This window comes from Ranitomeya variabilis, chromosome 2, assembly GCF_051348905.1.
Source record: "Ranitomeya variabilis isolate aRanVar5 chromosome 2, aRanVar5.hap1, whole genome shotgun sequence".
Taxonomy (NCBI): Eukaryota; Metazoa; Chordata; class Amphibia; order Anura; family Dendrobatidae; genus Ranitomeya; species Ranitomeya variabilis.
This window is the reverse complement of record NC_135233.1, coordinates 906,174,089-906,191,905: the sequence shown is the minus strand read 5'-3', so window position 1 is coordinate 906,191,905 and position 17,817 is coordinate 906,174,089. Positions and strand designations below refer to the sequence as shown.

Here is a 17,817-nt window from a genome sequence, read left to right as displayed (position 1 = left end):
TCACACACACGCTCACTCACACACAAACACGCTCACTCACACACACACGCTCACTCAAACACACACACGCTCACACACACACACACACGCTCACTCACACACACTCTATAGAGGTAGTGAGTTAGTAGTGAAATATTTCTCACATCAACATTTTTACTGTGGGTCTTTTCTTCAGTTGCCCTGCATTTTCTTGGAGCACGAACCTTCTTCAAGGGGCATGTTGGAGTCAGACACTCCCGATTTATTAAAAGGCATACTCTCCTTAACAAATCTGGCCCATCTGAAAAGTGTCATGCGCCTCAGTGGTGGCACGCCACAAATTCATGCCATCAGGGACTGGAGAAAAACTTGTGGCATAAGCTATGCCATAGCTTGCAATGAATTAGGTGTGGTGTTACGTCCCTGTCCCACCTAAATCCTTGTACAGCTGTTACCTAAAGACTGCCTCAAATTTTGATTTTGAAAGTTTTGTTGCTTTAGATTTTATAGTAAGTTTAGATTACGAAGAGTGATCTGATGGATCACAGTCTTTCCTTACCATGAAAATTAACTTGGTCTCAAAAACACCATTTCAACTGATTTTCAGTCCTACCACAAATTGAACGGTCTACATTTAAGTGATCTTCTCCTTAGCTCAAGAGCAAGACATTAAATATCACTGTCATGCTGGTTGAATAACAAGATCAGTCTGGTCACTTTAAAAGAGGACTGGTTATAGGAATCATTGTACTCTTTTGTTACACTTGTTTTCTTGAAAGTAACCATGGTTATCAAAAGGACTTTAGAGAATCTTACAAGCCAAAATGTCATTACCTGTAAAGTTTATCCCATTAAGGCCAGGTTCACATTGCGTTACTGCAGTCCGTTAGACGGACTGCGTTACACCATGGCATAACGATAACGCTGCCATTAACCCCTATTATCGGGCGCATTGCCAACGCATGCCAAAATCGGCATGCCCTAGCGATGTGCTGTCATTCAGTGACAGAACCTCGGACGCGGGCTGCAGCGTCTGAGGCTCCGTCACCGCTAGCACAGATGAATTCTCTGCGCTAGCGGTATAGCATAACGCGATGGCGTGTATGCTATAGCGTTAACGCAGCCCGTCAACGCTATGCGTTGAACTGGCTGCTTTAACGCAATGTGAACCTGGCCTTATTGGATCAAGAAATTCATGAGGTTCACTTGTTGTGAAGAAATCAGTGCTCCCAAGAAATTCCGGTAAGTGCCAGGACTGGTTTCTAAAAGAGGCTTCTGCTCTGGAATCTGTTCACCAGTACAGATCTTGCTCAGGAATCTCAGCAGGCACGTGTCAGCACACAGTGAGGCATAGACGTCTGGAGACTGGCCTGTTGTCAAGAAGGGCGGCAACAAAGCCATTTTCTCCAAGGCAAACATCAAGGACAGACTGACATTCTCCATGAAGTACAAGGATTGTACTACTTGGGTAAATAACAAACTTTCTCTGAAGCCCCCTTCAGACTGTTTAAGAAATCTGGAAGAATGTCCGGAGAAGAAATAGTGTGTGTTACCAAGAGTTCTGTCATACTAGCAGTAAAGCATCCTGCTTGGTGATGAGCGAACGTCCTCGGATAACGTCTTATCGGAGCATGCTCGGGTGTTATCCGAGCATCTGGGCGTGCTCGTATATTATGTTCACGTCCCCGCGGCTGCATGATTTGCTGCTGTTAGACACAACACATGCGGGGATTGCTTGTTTGTTAGGGAATCCTCACGTGTTCAAGCTGTCTAACAACCACAAATCATGCAGCCGCAGAGACTCTAACATAATATACGTGCATACCCAAGATACCCTGATAACACCTGACCATGCTTGGATAAGACGTTTCAGATCACGTAAGCACATCACTAATCCTACTGTGTGGGGGCTTTGCTTTTCTGCCAAGGGAGTATACTCACTTCTCTTAGAAGAAATCTGTCAGTAGGATCAACCCTCCTAAGCATTGTATATGGGCACATAAATCCTAGGAAGCTGAAAATGATACCTTGATATATGACCCGATGTCTTATTCCAGAAAAATCCATGTTTCTTATATGTAAATTATCTGTTCAGGACTGTGGGACGGATACTGATCTCCAAAACAATCTGCATCCAGAGATTATTGGAAAGGAAATGGGGTGATACCAGTGTGATATGTCATGGTTGTATTGTTACCAGTGTGATGTGTAATGGCTCCTGTCCTAATCTCACTTCAAAGCTGTGTGAGAACTGTTCCTCTCAGTTCTTTAGCTTTCATCTCACAGGCAGGCTTCAATACAGCAGAACTGTGAGAGCTGCAGCAAATGTGTTTGCAAGAAGGCACAGTTCAGTTCTAATGTCCTGTGCTAGTTATGTCTCATACAGGTGTTGCCGACTTGTATTTAAAGGGAATCTGTCATCACATTTGACCTTTCTAAACTGTTAATATGGATATACAGGTGTTAGACTGCTAAGGAGAGTGATACTTGTTGAGCAATCCTCTTTTGTCATTTTATGTAAACTACCTCTTCCAGACTATGGGGAGGACGCAGCATGGAAGATATTTCTGCCTCCGAAGATTATTTTACATGAAAGGAATTATCCATGTGATGTGTAATGGCCGCTCTCTGCTCCCCTGATCTCACTGCAGAGCTGTGTGTGATTAAAGCTGACACATCTGCAGGTTCCTCTCAGCTTCCTTCTTGGAGGCAGACAAAATTGTTACAATATACCAGAGCTCAAGTCAAGAGCTGAAAAAAAAATGTTTGAAAGACAAAGTTAATTTCTCTTTTCTGTGTTAGTTACTTGTCTCAAACTGGTAATTTCCCCTTCGTGTAAAATAATCTCCGGAGGCAGAGTTATTTTCCAGGCACCATCCTCCCCATAGGCTGGAAGAGCTTATTGACATATAAAAGTGTGATTTCTCTGGAATAAGACATCGGATCACAGATATCAAGGTATCGTTTTATTCAGTTCCCTATGTCCTACATGGCCATATAGATGGCCTAGGAGGCCTGATGCTACTGCCAAATTCGCTTTATAATAAACTGTGGAAGCAGATTCTCATGCAGAACAGTGTTCGTCCCATAACTCTGAATGGCTCACTTACGTGTAAGGAAAAACATGGATAACTGAGGAATAAGACATTGGATTGCAGATATCGAGGTATCGTTTGTTTTTTTTTGTTTTTTGTTTCTTATGACCTACATGGATATATGCGGCATAGGAGGGCTGATCTAACTGACAGACTCCTTTTTAAAGGGAAGGTACCGCGTTTGTAGATCACTAATAAATCACTTTAATGTAGCATAACATGCTGCTATAACCAAGTTTTAAATGCATGTGAAACAGATTTCGTGTGTTATGAGTTTAAAGAAGGCACTGGGGGCTGACATCTTGGTTTCACAGCAGTTCACGACACTAACAGTGTCATATTATGGCACCCCATGGACATAGGGTCAGCGCCGGTCTATTATCTCCTATCTATAACATTGCAGCAACATTAGCAGTGAGCTGGGCACGCCTCTTTGGGCTGCACAATTCACTGCTGTAGGTGTGACTGGCCTCCATTTTATTATAGCCCAGTGCTCTCTGCCGAGCTCCACTAAAGGCCCCGTCTCACTTAGCGACGCTAAAGCGATCCCAACAACGATACGACCTGTCAGGGATCGTTGCTGCGTCGCTATGTGGTCGCTGGTGAGATGTCAAACAGTGAGATCTTCCCAACGATCGCTGCTGCGATCTCACTGTTTGACATCTCACCAGCGACCTGTAGCGACCTGTACAACGATGTCACATGGGAGCTATTATGACGATTTAGTGTCTGAGTCGTCAACGAGGTCGTTGGTAAGGTGTCAAACACAGCGATGTGTGCTACCCAGCGGGACCTCAACGATCAAAAAAAGGTCCAGGCCATTCCGACACGACCAGCGATCTCACAGCAGGGGCCTGGTCGCTGCTACGTGTCACACATAGCGAGATCGCTACTGAGGTCGCTGTTGCGTCACAAAACTTGTGACTCAGCAGCGATCTCGCTTAGTGAGACGGCGGCTTTACTCTGACAGGAGAGAAGCACGTCCTGAGCAGACATCCCCTGCTCTCACCAGCTGTCCTCCCTGTGTGCTTCTCCTGCTCTGTCTCCGCCTCCTCACACAGTCCCGGAGATCTCTGGTAAGCTGCATTCACAGCCTGCAGAGAGGGAGCTGACACCTGGAGAGAGAGCAGGAGAGCTGACAGGACAGGGATTAAGGTGGGGGACAGGGGGATGGCAAGAGTGTTAGTCACAAAACAGGAGAGACATAGCATGCACACAATATAGCATAGCATGCTCAATATGTGTCTCACTTATCATTCTACATGTCTCTCTCCCATACCAATGTATCTCCCCCCTCCCTCCATTGCCTGGCCATTCACGGCAGACCTGGATCTCCTTATCTCACTGAGGGATGAGTCACAGACAGCTCTGCTCAGATAATGCTGCTCCATACATAAACACCACACGTCTTCACTCTTCCTCCAGTCCACCATGCTGCTGAGCCCACTGTGTTCTGCTCTTTTGTAAACTCTGTAGCTGTGTTTCTGATGCAGTAACTGCTGGTGATAGTAGATCACAGGGCAGTCACACACAAAATGGCGCTGCCCTGTGATGCTGCTCTTCATTCTGCCCCAGGGATATTAGACCACCCAAAAGGGGAGGGAAATGCTGATGTCAGCAGGTACTGCCCCAATTTTCCAGCTAACAGTAAAGCTGGTAAGTCTCACTATAGCTGCTTGAGGTCTAAAACGGAAAATGCTCCCCCTAGTGATCAATATATATATTTGTAAGAAAATATATCATATTTTTCATATAGAAATGTTTGAAAACAGTGCAAACATTGCATTAATACATTTTATTTACTATTTTAAGCTTAATTTCACAAAAAAACAGACTACAAAAAAACTGGTGGCACCTTCCCTTTAAGAACATTGCCATGAATAAAGAATGGTCTCTAAACACTCTCTAAGGCTACGTTCACATTTGCGTTGTGCGCCGCAGCGTCGGCGCCGCAGCGCACAACGCAAACAAAAACGCAGCAAAACGCATGCACAACGCTGCGTTTTGCACCGCATTCGTCCTTTTTTTAATTGATTTTGGACACAGCAAAAATGCAACTTGCTGCGTCCTCTGCGCCCGGACGCGGGCGACGCATGCGGCGCATAACGCAAGTGCAACGCATGTCCATGCGCCCCCATGTTAAATGTAGGGGCGCATGACGCATGCTGCGGCGCCCGCCGCTAATGTGAACGTAGCCTAAGAGCAACTTCTTCCAATGATTCAGCAGCAGTTTGGTGAACAATGTTTTTTCCAGCATGGAGACCATGTCACAATGCAAATCTGTAAACGAAGTGGATCAGTGAACAAAACCTTGAACTATATTGGGTCCATGGCCAGAGGACCCCTAGAGCTTGCCTCCATTGAGAACCTGTGCTCAAATATCACTAAGCAGGTGAACAAATAAAAACGGAGATTGTGGTTAAACTCCAAACACCAATTATGTAAGAAAGTGTTCCCATCAGTCAGCGTTTGGCCCCAAAGCTGCTATCCAGCATGTTGGGGAGAACTGCAGGAGTCACGAAAAGTAATGGTCATCACTGGAAATATCAAGTCTTAATGTTTGTTAGGTTTTGAAATGCTTAGAATTGTACTTTGCTAACCATAAGAACATCTGACTAAAATATCTAAAAACACTGAAGCGGCAAACTATGTGAAAACGAATTTTGTGTCCGTTAAAAAAATAAAATTAGCCACAACTGTGCCTACATGTGTATACGATGTAGCTACATGAAGTTCCTAAGTCTGTCCCTACCTATATAACTGTGTGCTTTGATGTAAAACCTGTTTGCGTGAGCTCAGCATGCCAGTGTACTGTGCCCATCTGCCAATATAAAAGCTGCAGTGAATTAGCAGCATGGCCCAGAGTAAGCGTAATATTCCGAGCGATGTAATTATACACTGCGCCATGGTTACACAGCTAAGAGTGGCTTCCAAATCTAAAAATATTAATTTCCAGACAGTGCAGAATTGTTCATGCCCGAGTGCTCCGTGACGTCCGCTGTGCCTTACTAAGCTGCAATGTCGTACTGCACCCCAAGCAGAATCTCATTAATAAGCTGTAAATTGCTTGTCTGTGTTTTGTATCATAAGGAGAACGTAAAACAGTCGTGTACAGACCAAAAACAATGTTTTATTTTTGAAAAAGCATGTGTGGCATCGGATCATAAGTGACTAATGTTTTCATTTGGATCTGCAGAATGTCATAACGCATTTGCGCTGGTAGTGCGGCCTCCGACAGAACAGACAAACCAGCTCCTTAGCTTCCAGCTGACCACGGAGGAGCCTCTGAAGGCCGACTGGCTGAAGATGTTGTGCCGGCACATAGCCAACACCATTTGTAAAGCAGATGCTGTAAGTAGTTTTCTCCCCACCACTAGGACAGAGCCACGGACAGCTGGAAATATGGAGCTTTTTCTGCCATTTATCCTCCCTTTTTGATGTGTCATTATTGTTGTTTTTTAAATAGCACTTTTCTAAGTTTGTTTCATACTGAAGGAAAAAACAGAAGCTCATTTTCCAACTTTGTACAATTCCAAGGCCTTCATCTGTGTGGCCGTTCTAGCTCTGGAGCACACACTGTATTGCATAGAAGCTGACACAAAAGCTGTAAACTGTTTTCAGTCCTGCAGTATGACCCACCGTGACATGAGCGATGTCTGGTGGCCGGCACTGAGCCATTTTGAGTGCACATAGTTGACAAACCTAGGGAAGGAACAGTCAATGCCAGAGGGGCAGCAGCATTCAGCAAAGTCTGCAGTTCTGAGCGCCAGCGTGAAATGTTTGTACAGCTCATGAAAGCTTTACACTTCCAGCAGTATCAGAAAACCGTTTTTACATTTCATCTGTGTGCAGTAAACTAGTGTCTAATCTTTGCCGATATCACAAAAGGCAACATGGACGAGAGCTAGTAACAGCGTAACATTAAAGAAAAGATCATAGATAAAGCAGAACTGAAGGGTTTTTCATCACACTCTGCACTTCTGTGTCTAATACAAGTATACATGCAGTAGATCCTCCGGAGTTCTTGCCTTCAGTCTCCATATTGAATTTGATTTCACTTTCCTTTCTTGCCTTTTGAGCTTTTGCAATCATTCGCATACTGCACCATCTCTGGTTATCCTCCCCGTACATTCTCATAAGCAAATACACTAGAAATCTAATTAGGAAGTTGAACTGTCACTTTTTTACACTATCCTTGTGTCACCACAACTGTCTAATCATCAGCACTAAGAATTATGATGAAAATTAGTCATCCTGCAGCTCCAAATAACTCCCAGGTAAATTACAGCTTCGGGATTTGTTTCTACCTGTTAAAACCAGAACATTTCACTGTAACAAAAAAAAAAAAAATAATAAATATATATATATATATATATATATATATATATATATATATATATATATATATATATATATATATATATATATATATATATATATATATATATATATATATATATATATATATATATTAATATTATTTTTACTATGCCATGATTACACAGCTACATGTAGGCTTGAACCTGCGATCTAATGCATTGGTGTGTACACTAAACATCAGTGTCTCCTAGGATGCCCAGCTTCTGTCTGGCTGTCACAGAAGAAATAACATGGCTCAAATGGGGGGTTCAGCATGTCATACCATCCCATCGGCCCCCTGCAAGCACATCCCAGGCGGGGAGAGACTGTGCTGCTTAAGTTCTGCTGTGATAGAGGCATTTATGAGGTTAACGGCAGCAATCAGTGGTAGTGCTGCTGGTGTTATGTAATATATAGCTGGCACCTGGCCTGTGGAGTGGGCTTGGCTACGCAGTCCGCTCCAAACACCCTGACACGTTCCATGATCTAGTACATCCAGGTGCTGCATGATGTTATACTACATACTTGAAGCATTAAGGGGTTAATTTCCCATCTATGTAATGCACACAAGCACATTTGGGATATCCCAATAGATTAAAGAGCAGTGTAGACCTCCATGTTATGTGGATCTCCATGTTATGTGGCTCCTGGCTGTGCTGATATTTGGCAGTTTTCTAGAATTCCACTTGATGGCAGTGTAGATCTGAGGACTACATTTGTATCAGTCCTTCACTGATCTTTTATCAGCGGCACTTGCATGTTGACCTTTGTTTCTACAATGTTTTTCCAGTTTCTGTAGGAAAAAAAATTCTGTATTTGCATGGCAATTTTCTTTATTTTTTTATATTAAAGGAAAATTTGATTTATACAACTGATCCTGATTCATTAGAAGTAAATACAAAGGATGTGGATAGTACACTGAGCAGAGCATCGAGGGCAATAAAGAAAACTTCAAAGAAAGTATGTTATTGGCTGCTTCTCTATAAAATAGACCTTTCATTCATATTACTGTTTTGAAGTCATGTTTTCTTTTTTTTGGGGGGGGGGGGGGGGGGAGATGACTCATAGTTTAGCCTAAATTTAAATGGCATTTTTTAAAACCTTTATTTTCTTACTGTCCATTAGATTTATGTAAAGGACAACCTTTGCTAAAGATGTTTTTTTATTTCATTGTTTTGCATTTTTTCCAATGTATCTTGTTTCTAGGTTACGAGAGCATTTTCTTTCTCAAAAACACCCAAGAGAGCCCTGCAGAGGGCGCTCATGGTCCATAATACTCCTGATTCACGGAGCCCTGGTCCCAGCTCTGAGGGATTTGCAAGCAGTCGCATGCCAAGTACCGCCTCTCTAGCCGTACGTAAAGTATATAATGTTCCCCTTCTGTGGTCTCTCCTCACAGCGGTCATAGTCGGTCATTTTTAATATTGATCACTTCATAAACACCCCACTAGTTCAGATAATACTTTCTTTGATTTCAGTCTGAATGTCACGCAGGTAATTGTCTTCTGCAGAGTCTGCCTTGGTACAACTCCAGTTTTGGTTTTGATTTTCTCAAATGTATTCTTTGCGCTGCCCGATGAACAAAGGAGTGACAAATTTAGGTTCAACTTTTGGATTAACAAAACAATGTCAATGAAAGGATATGTTAATCACATAATGTGATGGCAGTAGTGAGAAACCCCATCAATCTCCTTTTAATTTTAAAGTGGGGAACCAGCACTGGTCAGCTGTTATTAGCTACAATGGTGGCTGGATCTACACAGTGTGTATGGACCTTATCTGTACAGTGTAGGAGCCGTTCCCATATACTGCAGCTCTGCTCTCATTTACTTGAAACTTGTTACCAATAGTTATAAAAACACACATCCATTGCTGGAATGGCCACCTCCATCCCTGCAGTAAAGTCAGCTGAGCGCTTTGTCTGTCCATAGGAGCCCCACCGATCTTGGCTCTGCAATATACTATATCCACTGCTGCCCATCTACCTGGGCTTTAACTGCCTCAAACATAGACATTACTTTTAACCCAAATAGATTTACAAAAGATTCTACTGTTACCTGTCAGATACCAAATATTACTCTGCATTTACCTTGAAACAATTAATTTGTACTCTGCAAGTTCTGAACTGTAGCCACAAGGCAATACTGAGGACCCCACGTCTTGACTTTTATCCATCTTAGTGTGGGTTCTATCCACATTGAGTTGGTATTGCTTTTTCCTGTTATATACAGAAGTAAAGAATATTTCTCACCTACTCTTATTCGCCATATGACATGCATCTAGAATTAGTGCAAATCGATTTGTGGGAAGGACCCAGTACAGCAGTCAGTAATCTGTGGCCTCTGGACAGGAGCCTGCAGAATCGCCACCTCTTTCCTGATGGCATCTGTGAATCTTCATTTTGATTAGCTTGCCTGGCGTGATGCCACATGTGAGTCTCGCCATGTCGAAGTACCAAGAGACGCAGTTGCAAAGAGGTAAGAGATGGTTTTCAGGGCTCTTGTCCGATGGCCACAGACTGGAGAACTAGCTGCTATATCGGGTCCTGCGAATTGATTCGCTCTAACTCCTACATACATCATATTTCTACACAATCTCCATGCTTAAAGGGAACCTGTCACCAGAAATAACGCAATTAACTTGCAGATATGGGGTTAATCTGCATGTTAATGGCGTTATTATGCTGCCCGGCGCCTGCCATAGCTGACTGCAGCTGTGGCAGAAAATGCACTTTATTCTCCCCGCCAGCATTTGGTTTCCTAAAGATAGTCGCAGTGAAAAAATTATATCTTTAGTAAAGAAACATTTATTTCAATCCCAAAAAAGTGCAATAAATTCACTGCAGTCAGGTTAAATGAGGAAGGCAAAGGTAACATTTCGACCCTCTCTTGGGTCTTTTTCAGACCTTGGTCATATGGAAGGTCATGAAGAGAAATTGTGCACTAATGGTACAAGAATCCCGTTAGGGGCTTGCGATACGCGTTGAGGTAGATAGCTGCGGAGTCTCGCTCTAACTGGAGTCTGGAGTGGTGTGATGGCTATATACCCTGAATCCATCCGATATTTGTCCACTTCTGTTTCTGTTTTCCTCCCGACTTAAACATACATTCAGTGAGAATCTACAGTTGCGTCTTCCGGCATCCTTTCTAGTATGTGCTGCTAAACAGCTTTTTTGGGGTAAACTTTCGCTGCCTGCCAGGTCCTTTTTAAAGGGGGTTTACTGGCTGCTGGGTAGTGAAGAAGATGACACTTTGCATAACGCAGTGCACATTTTTAAAAAATTTTAAGTTGTCTTATTAGGGCAAATTATAATTTCTCCTGACTATAAAGTACGCTTCATTACTGTTTTTATAGATGGCACGTTCTTCTTCTACATTCGACATAAATGAAGCAACTAAACACACTACTGTTCATCGATCTAACTCCCTTGATGGGAGCACGCAGAGTCCCAGGGCCCATGGAATATTGTGCGCATTGTCTCGCTCTTTGAAAGGAGAAGCAAGCCAGTCTACCCCTCAGCTTTATACAACTAGTCTGCTGGGGAAAACTTCTACTATTCCCCAGATTGTAACTACAGAATATACAGGACAGAATGATCAGGGCGCAGACTCTCTGTGCAGCAAGAAGTCTATGGCAGTGCGATCGGAGCCTTCAATGTGAACCATAAACCTGTGTGAGCTTCATAGATGTGATGTTACAAATTTTAGTATTGGTCACCTCATCGGAGAACTGGTGATGGCCGTCTATTGGGAGTTCTAGGCACATTATGCACCATTTTGTTTTGGACTTTCTTTCCAAGGATTTTAAATAAGGTTGATCGAATAGCTTCGGATAAGTGCTTATACGACTAGCTATAGCACTTGCCTCGGTAACCTGAATACCTAGGGAGTTCTGATAATCAGCTGTTCTGCGCCGCAGCTGCATGTGACATGCATGGAGAGCCCAACAAACAGGCTCTCCATACATGTTGTGACTGTCACACAGCCGCTACACATGCAGCTGCAGAGCCGAGCAGCTGATTATCGGGAGCTCTCCGGATATCCAGGTTACTGAGACATCTATTAGGTAAGTGCTACAGCTATTCGGATAAGCACTTATCTGAAGCTATTCGATCAACCCTCACTTTAAAGTCTATTTTAGCTAGTTACTATCTATTGTTTCATTGCTACATATCACTAAAATGGTGTATTTGTGGCCTTTCTGCAACTTTCTAATAAGTTTCTTATCCTTGAACACCTCTACTTGCTTCCATTGAGTAAAACCTCAAGGTGTTGAACTAAAAGCCTCCCCTAACCTATTCCTGCTAACAGTTGCAGTTTATAACCATTTATGAATAAATTAGTGTGTGAATACGCCCCTAAAGAGGTTGTCTGACACTAAAAATCAAAAATCTGTTCATGCCTAGAAAACATATACAAGTGCTCTTCACTAAATTAGAATATCCTTAAAAGGTTAATTTATTTCAGTTTTTTCAAACAAAACGTGAAACTTTTATATAGTCATTGCAAACTGATCTTTTTCAAGTGTTTATTTCTGTTAATGTTGACGATTATGGCTTACAGCCAATGAAAACACAAGTCATTATCTCGGTAAATTAGAATAATCAACAAAAAACACCTGCAAAGGCTTCCTAAGTGTTTAAAAGGTCCCTTAGTCTGTTTCAGTAGGCTCCACAATCATGGGGAAGACTGCTAACTTGACAGATGTCCAGAAGGCAGTCATTGACACACTCCAAAAGAAGGGTAAGGCTACTTTCACACTTGCGTCGGTACGGGTCCGTCGCAATGCGTCGGGCCGACGTACCGATGCACGTTGGGAAATTTCTGCACGACGTGGGCAGCGGATGCAGTTTTTCGACGCATCCGCTGCCCATTCTGAAGTCCGGGGAGGAGGGGGCGGAGTTTCGGCGGCGCATGCGCGGTAGAAAATGGCAGACGCGACGGACAAAAAACGTTCACTTGAACGTTTTTTTTGTGACGACGGTCCGCCAAAACACAACGGATGCGTCGCACGACGGACCACGACGTGTGGCCATCCGTCACGAATACAAGTCTATGGGCAAAAAACGCATCCTGCAAGCACATTTCCAGGATCCGTTTTTTGCCCAAAACGACGGATTGCGACGGATCTGAAAAGACGGAAGTGTGAAAGAGGCCTAAGCCACAAAAGGTCATTCCTAAATAAGCTGGCTGTTCAGAGTGCTGTATCCAAGCATATTAATGGAAAGTTGAGTGGAAGGATAGTGTGGTAGAAAAGGGTGCACAAGCAACCCAGATAAATGCAGCCTTGAAAGGATTAAGAAAAGGCCATTCAAAAACTTCTAGGGGAGATTCACAAGGAGTGGACTGCTGCCAGAGTCATTACTTCAAGAGCCACCACACACAGATATATTCAGGACATGGGCTACAAGTATCACATTCCTTGTGTCAAGCCACTCATGACCAATAGACAAGTGTCTTACCTGGGCCAAGGAGAAAAAACTGCTCAGTGGTCCAAGGTTTTTTCAGATGAGAGTAAATTTTGCATTTCATTTGGAAATCAATTTCCCAGAGTCTGGAGGAGGAGTGGAGAGGCCACAATCCAAGCTGCTTGAGGTCTGGTGCAAAGTTTCTACAATCGGTGATGTTTGGGGAGCCATGTCATCCTCTGGTGTAGGTCCACTGTGTTTTATCAAGACCAAAGTGAGCGCAGCCATCTACCAGGAAATTTTAGAGCACTTCATGCTTCCCTCTGCCAACAGAGATGGAAAATTTAATTCTTCAGCAGGACTTGGCACCTGTCCACACTGCCAAAAGTACCAATACCTGTTTTAAAAACAATAGCATCACTGTGCTTGATTGGCCAGCAAACTCGCCTGACCTTAACCCCATTTAGAATCTATGGGGTATTGTCAAGAGGAAGATGAGAAACACCAGACCCAACAATGCAGACTAGCTGAAGGCTGCTATCAAAGCAACCTGGGCTTCCATAACACCTCAGCAGTGCCACAGGCTGATCACCTCCATGCCACGCTGCATTGATGCAGTAATTGATGCAAAAGGAGCCCCGACCAAGTATTGACTGCATTTACTGAACATAGATTTGGATTTTAAAATCCTTGTTTCAAGCTAGTGTTATAAAGTATTCTAATTTTCTGAGATAATGACTTTAGGGTTTTCATTGGCTGTAAGCCATAATCATCAACACTAACAAAAATAAACTCTTGAAATAGACCACTCTGTTTGTAGTGACTCTATATGAGTTTCACTTTTTGTATTGAAGAAATTAAATAAATTAACTTTTTGATATTCTAATTTAGTGAGAAGCACTTGTAAGTAGGTTTTCAAAAACTGTCCCTATTTTGCTGAAACCTTTAGTTAATGTTAAAGAACACCGGACACTTGATTTTTGCTGCCCAAACCACATGCAGCAAGAGTCGAAGGCTGGCTGCACAATTGCAGCTGGGTATTTTTGTTTTTTATTATTATTATTCTGAAATGCTCCAGCATTTCGGAGAAAATATTGTTTGGCTATGTTCCCCTGCTCGATCTTCAGAGACAAGACCAGTCTGACGCCGCCCCTCCCCCCTGGCCCGGCTTTTCTCAGCACTGCTAGAGTCCATTGACGAGTCAGGTTTCTCCCAATTTATACACACATCAAACTTTTGTTTTTTTAACTTATACCTGGCTGTGATTGTGATCTGATTCAGCTATACCTGTAGTCTGGGTAGAATGAGGCAAGTGGCAGGTTCCCTTTAACAGTTAGGTTATTCATAAATTTATTAGGATAATTGACATCAATGACTTCTACCTAATACGTTCTATGTTGGTCTTTTATGCACCCAGGGTAGACTAATTTTTACAGTGAAGGAACGTATGCACATGTATAATTAAGTCTAAACCATCCAATCTCAACATTAGTTGGACCGGCCACTGAGTATTTATTAGAACCTCTCCGCTGGCAGATGATGTCTTGTGAAAAAATATTAGGCTGTTTGATTTAAAGCGCACAAATGAGCATGTATTTAAAAAAAATTAAAAAAATTCAGAAAAAGGACGTAATTTCATTTGTTTTGGCATTCTTTTTGACTGACCAAGTACATTGCAATTCTTTAGCACTGGAAACTGAATCCTGTAAAAGTCGAGATCAAAACTTTGTGCACGTCTCATCCGAAATGCTGAACAAACTATAGTACATACTACAATAATCTTTATCATGCAGAGATTCAGCCCATGTTATAAATAATAAGAAAGAGCTCATCTAAACACACTATTGAATAACATTGGGCAGAGTGTGGTTAGCCCAATGGCTGAACAGTCAAGTCCTCTATGGGGAGCCAAACATTTATGTATAATGGCAGGAGAGGGAAAACAGTAGGATTTGGATCAGGAGGCAGTACTAGATTACGTGCTTCTGGAGAAAGTTGTATTGATGTATAACATGCAAAGGAAAATATTTTTATTTTTGAATAAAAACTTGGAAAGAAAGGAAAGTCTCCACCTTATCACAGATGCACACGTTGGGACTGTTTGGTTTTACTTCTCATTCTCTAGAATGTCTTTCTATTGCCTTCTTAAAGTGGATCTCCTACCAGACTTCACTATGCAAAATGCATTTGTAACAAAGTAAACTGTCCCCCTCAGGTCTAATATCTACTTACTGACTTTAATAGTCCAATTAAAGAAGAAAACTATAATCCAGATATTGGGCTGAACATTTTTTTTTTTTTTTTTTTTTTTTTTTTAGTCCAGCCATAGAATGAAATGGCTCATAAGTTCAGCTGTATTCTGTCTCCCCCCAGCCTGACTGACAGCTGCAGTGTGTGCTGAGCAGTGAGAGATCTCAAAAGGGGGAGGGACCCTGTGGAGCTGTCAATTAGGCCAAGTGGGTGGAATATTGCTTCAAACTTTCTGAATGGTTGGTAAAGCCATTCTGACATGGATTTTTACATTAAGTACACCATAATCAGATGTAAAGGGAACAATTAATGTACGCAGCTTGTAATGTGAAGTATGGTGATGGATCTGCTCTAAGGACACATTCATTAAACATTATCCATTGTGGTGGTGTTATGCTTATGTATTTTTCTTTGCCCTTGCAGAATGCGTCTTCTCCATCAATGGTGAACCTGTTTGAGCGGAAGTACCATACCTTCAGTCGTTCTACAACTCATCTCATTTGAGGATTATAAACTTTTTATTTCAATAACTGACTAAAGCAGCGGGCTGTTCTTAAGCATCATGACGTTCCAGTATGGTACTTCACAGTAGCACTTCAAATGAAGACGAAGATTTGATTTAGTAATATGTCGAATAATGTGTTCTAACTGATTGCAAGGCTAAGGCTTTGTGTGTATAAATGGCAAAGATTGTCATCTGTGTTGTGTCTGTGCATTATAAGTGTTTGCGTTGCCATGATTTATGGACATAAAGTGACTTGCAATTCACTTATGTACATGCAATGGCTCATTTTCATCCCTCATAGATTATGGCTCAGTTTATATATTATGGTAAATTTGATTTGTTTTTATACATAAACATTCCACAGTCAATATTAGGTCCTACAATTGCCTCCTAGGATATTGGTGTATCTGCCCCTAAATGCTATAAAAAGATTTTTTTGGGGTTTGACCCCAAAAATGTATTCCCACATAGGCAGTTGCAGCAAAGGATCTAACCCTTGGAAAAAATCTCGTTACTGTCATGCGGTCACAAGTTGGGTTGGTATATATCTCCTTAGTGCTTGACATGTTGAAGTGTGACTTGACTTTCATACACCCCAGGTTAATCCCTATTGTACATTTCGGTGTCGTGCATGGAGACTTGCTGGGAAAAGCTGATGGCTGCTAAGGCTTTGAAATAAGAGATGCCATTTCTAAACTCTGCCCAGTACCAAAGAGGAGTCGGGTGTGAGACACTACATACAGTTGAGACTTCAAAGGATATGAGCTCGGAGAACAGACTGAGGATTGCCTGAAGAATTGTTCAGAATATCTGCTCTTACAATAAATATCATTTTCTTCCTATTTTTTGCTAACTATATTGCCCTTTTAATTTTTCCTTTTTTTTTTTTTTTTTGCTTTCTTTAGAGCATTTTTGTGTATAATTTGCAAATCAAAATTCATAGAAATAATTGTGCTTAACCAGAGACACCTGCATTGCCTAGAAAGTACAATTTGTGTTCCTTTTTTAATATTTAATGAAGGGTTAAGACAATATTGTTTTTTTGATTTGTTTTAACCGTTCACATCTATTTATTTGTATTCAGTTTGTTTCATGCAGGGAATTTGTGGTCTCCGATGGTTATATGTACTAACACTACTATTCCATGTTGAATTGTTATGTTTTAGGATAGAAAATGTGGTATGTCCTGTATCAGCTGCTTGTAAATTCCTCCGGAAACCTAATGTATTAGGGGAAAAAAATCAAGTCTTTGTTTTAAAACGGTTTGTGTTCACGGCAACAGTAACTTGTATATAAATAAACTGCTATACTGATGACGGAGTGTGGATGTATTTTTCTTAAGGGTTGCATCAGAATTTGGGTATTTAGGTAGAGTGCACATTGGCCAGAACAGCAATGAATCAAATCACTTCTGACTAAGAGGCAGATCATGCAGCTTCTATGGGACCTGTGGTAAAAGCCTTGCACCAAACGTCTGCCGTCACTAGGCCGATGTCACTGTCAGAGGTTTGGCTTACAGACTCCACAGTCCTAATACCTCGGTTTCCCTGACTTTGACCCCACAGCACTGGTCACTACTGAGCATGGACATAAAGTGGAGCACAGATTAATCTCCACTAAAAGCGGAGATCCTTACATGAGGAACAAAACATTTATAGAACATTTCATAACTTTCATAATTTCTTATGAAAACATTTATAGCACATACTGCAGTTAACTACTGTACCCAATGTATTGTAAATTTTATCAGTCGGTCCATTTTATACAGACTCCAACTCAGACTCCACCAATATGGTTAACCAAACTTGTATTTTCAAGTGGTTAGGTGAATGGAAATGTATAAAAGACCACTTTTTATTTGTTCTTTAGCTTGGATGAATGTGCAGTCAAGATTTGGATGATAGTTGAAAATAGTGTAACAGAAGATCCCGTCACCTAGCACTTCCATTCAACAAATGCGCTAGCGATGTGCCGTCATTCGAGCGACGGACCTCGGACGCTGCTTGCAGCGTCCGTGGCGCGCCCGAGGTCCGTTCCTCGCTAGTGCAGATCCGGGATCTGCACTAGCGGGGACGCCGAACGCGGACCCTAGAGAAGCATTGCGTTAGCGCAATCCGCTAGCGCTATGCGCTTAACGGATTGCCCTAACGCAATGTGACCCTAGCCTAAGGCTTTCTACAAGACTTTTGAGTGGCTGCGGGAACTTTTGCTCATTTTGTTTA

The 17,817-nt window shown here is 42.1% G+C and overlaps 1 protein-coding gene across 6 annotated transcripts in view; it reads left to right on the top strand.

The window, feature by feature from the left end:
* Positions 1 to 16,911, top strand: part of ECT2 (epithelial cell transforming 2) — a 145,121-nt gene extending 128,210 nt beyond the window's left edge. For 3 of the 6 annotated variants that reach the window (XM_077290519.1, XM_077290517.1, XM_077290518.1), the window contains 5 exons: positions 6,271 to 6,425; positions 8,286 to 8,393; positions 8,640 to 8,786; positions 10,788 to 11,106; positions 15,514 to 16,911. In XM_077290519.1, coding sequence (XP_077146634.1) covers positions 6,271 to 6,425; positions 8,286 to 8,393; positions 8,640 to 8,786; positions 10,788 to 11,093 — 716 coding nt within the window. In that variant the 3' untranslated portion in view covers positions 11,094 to 11,106; positions 15,514 to 16,911. The remainder of the gene's footprint in view (positions 1 to 6,270; positions 6,426 to 8,285; positions 8,394 to 8,639; positions 8,787 to 10,787; positions 11,107 to 15,513) is intronic. The other 3 variants (XM_077290521.1, XM_077290520.1, XM_077290522.1) reach the window with 1 other exon arrangement.
* Positions 16,912 to 17,817: the final 906 nt, after the last annotated feature.